The following is a 1,199-nucleotide window of genomic DNA, read 5'->3' on the forward strand; positions in this document are numbered from 1 at the left end:
GAAAGCTGAAACTTCTCATTTTTTTCGGGCCYATACTGTAACATACTCATTTGAAAGTATTGTTTTGTACTTTGGGAGAAGCAGAATTGTATTTTTGCTTCTCCTTTCCCCATTTTCTCATGGGTACATGGAAGGGTCAGCTATTGACTTAACTCCCATATCCACGATTCAATGAGACCACTGACACTTATTCACGGGAGGAAAAGAAGTACATGAGCACATGGAAACCTTAAAGAAGAAGAATCATTGCTGGTTATTAAATACAGACAACATTTACATTAACTGGTAACCTGTCTTTGCAACTCACTGATTAACACAACTGCTTACCTAACCATTATGTGAAAAAATTGCCCTCAGCTAAAATAAAATGTGAATTAAATCCAAYAATCCCTCAAAGGTGGACTTTGCATCCCTCAAGGGTGTCAAGTGAGAAGCGAATATTTTACCTSAGTAAATGGGAAATGGGATGCTTTGTCTGGATCTCAGAAATGGATCTCTTTGGCCTTTCGAAGAACACGTCGTGCTGCACATCAGAGTCTGGTGACACAGAGCCGTGCTCACTGCTGCTGCTGCCAGCCTGCTCTCCATGGATTGGCAGTGGGAGGGACGTGTTCCGATTGTAATCTACAACACATTGCAAAATGGGTGACAGAACCTGGCCAAAGGAGGCAACAAAAGTGCTTCAAACAGCTGGGATCATCCTCAGTGATATCAAGAGCTCGTTTTGCAAAACTGAGGGAGAAGTGACCTTGTTGACAAAAAGCAGAACACAACTCTAAATCATTGAATAAGCAATAGAAGGTTTTAACAAGTCAACTACTAAAGGTAAAGACAGCACAGATCCTCATGGGAAATGCCATTTTGTTATCCTCTCTCACACATCACACAGAGTTCCCCTTGGGGCTGGTCCCACCGAGTKGCACAAATGGATATGAGCAGCTTAAAGAACCTGAATAAAACCAATGATTTGGGCTCAGCCACTGCTCCAGCACAGGCACCTCTCAGCAGAGAGCACTCCAATGCCTGCCCTCCTCACCTCTGCCGTGTTCATGGACATTAAAGTTCCCTCCCCATACCCAGAATATGTGTGTCTGTATAGTGCCCTCCCCATACCCAGAATATCTGTGCACTGCCCTCCCCATACCCAGAATATCTGTGTCTGTACAGTGCCCTCCCCATACCCAGAATATCTGTGTCTG

The 1,199-nt window shown here is 44.2% G+C and overlaps 1 protein-coding gene across 1 annotated transcript in view; it reads right to left on the reverse strand.

Moving 5' to 3' along the window:
* Positions 1 to 446: 446 nt before the first annotated feature.
* Positions 447 to 1,199, reverse strand: part of MAP3K15 (mitogen-activated protein kinase kinase kinase 15) — a gene marked incomplete at its 3' end in the record, with an annotated part of 64,676 nt that continues 63,923 nt past the window's right edge. Inside the window, exon 21 of the mRNA XM_057387297.1 lies at positions 447 to 624. Coding sequence (XP_057243280.1) covers positions 447 to 624 — 178 coding nt within the window. The remainder of the gene's footprint in view (positions 625 to 1,199) is intronic.

The sequence above is a fragment of the Malurus melanocephalus genome, unplaced genomic scaffold, assembly GCF_030028575.1.
Source record: "Malurus melanocephalus ecotype Western Australia unplaced genomic scaffold, MMel_1.1 scaffold_1177, whole genome shotgun sequence".
Classification (NCBI taxonomy): Eukaryota; Metazoa; Chordata; class Aves; order Passeriformes; family Maluridae; genus Malurus; species Malurus melanocephalus.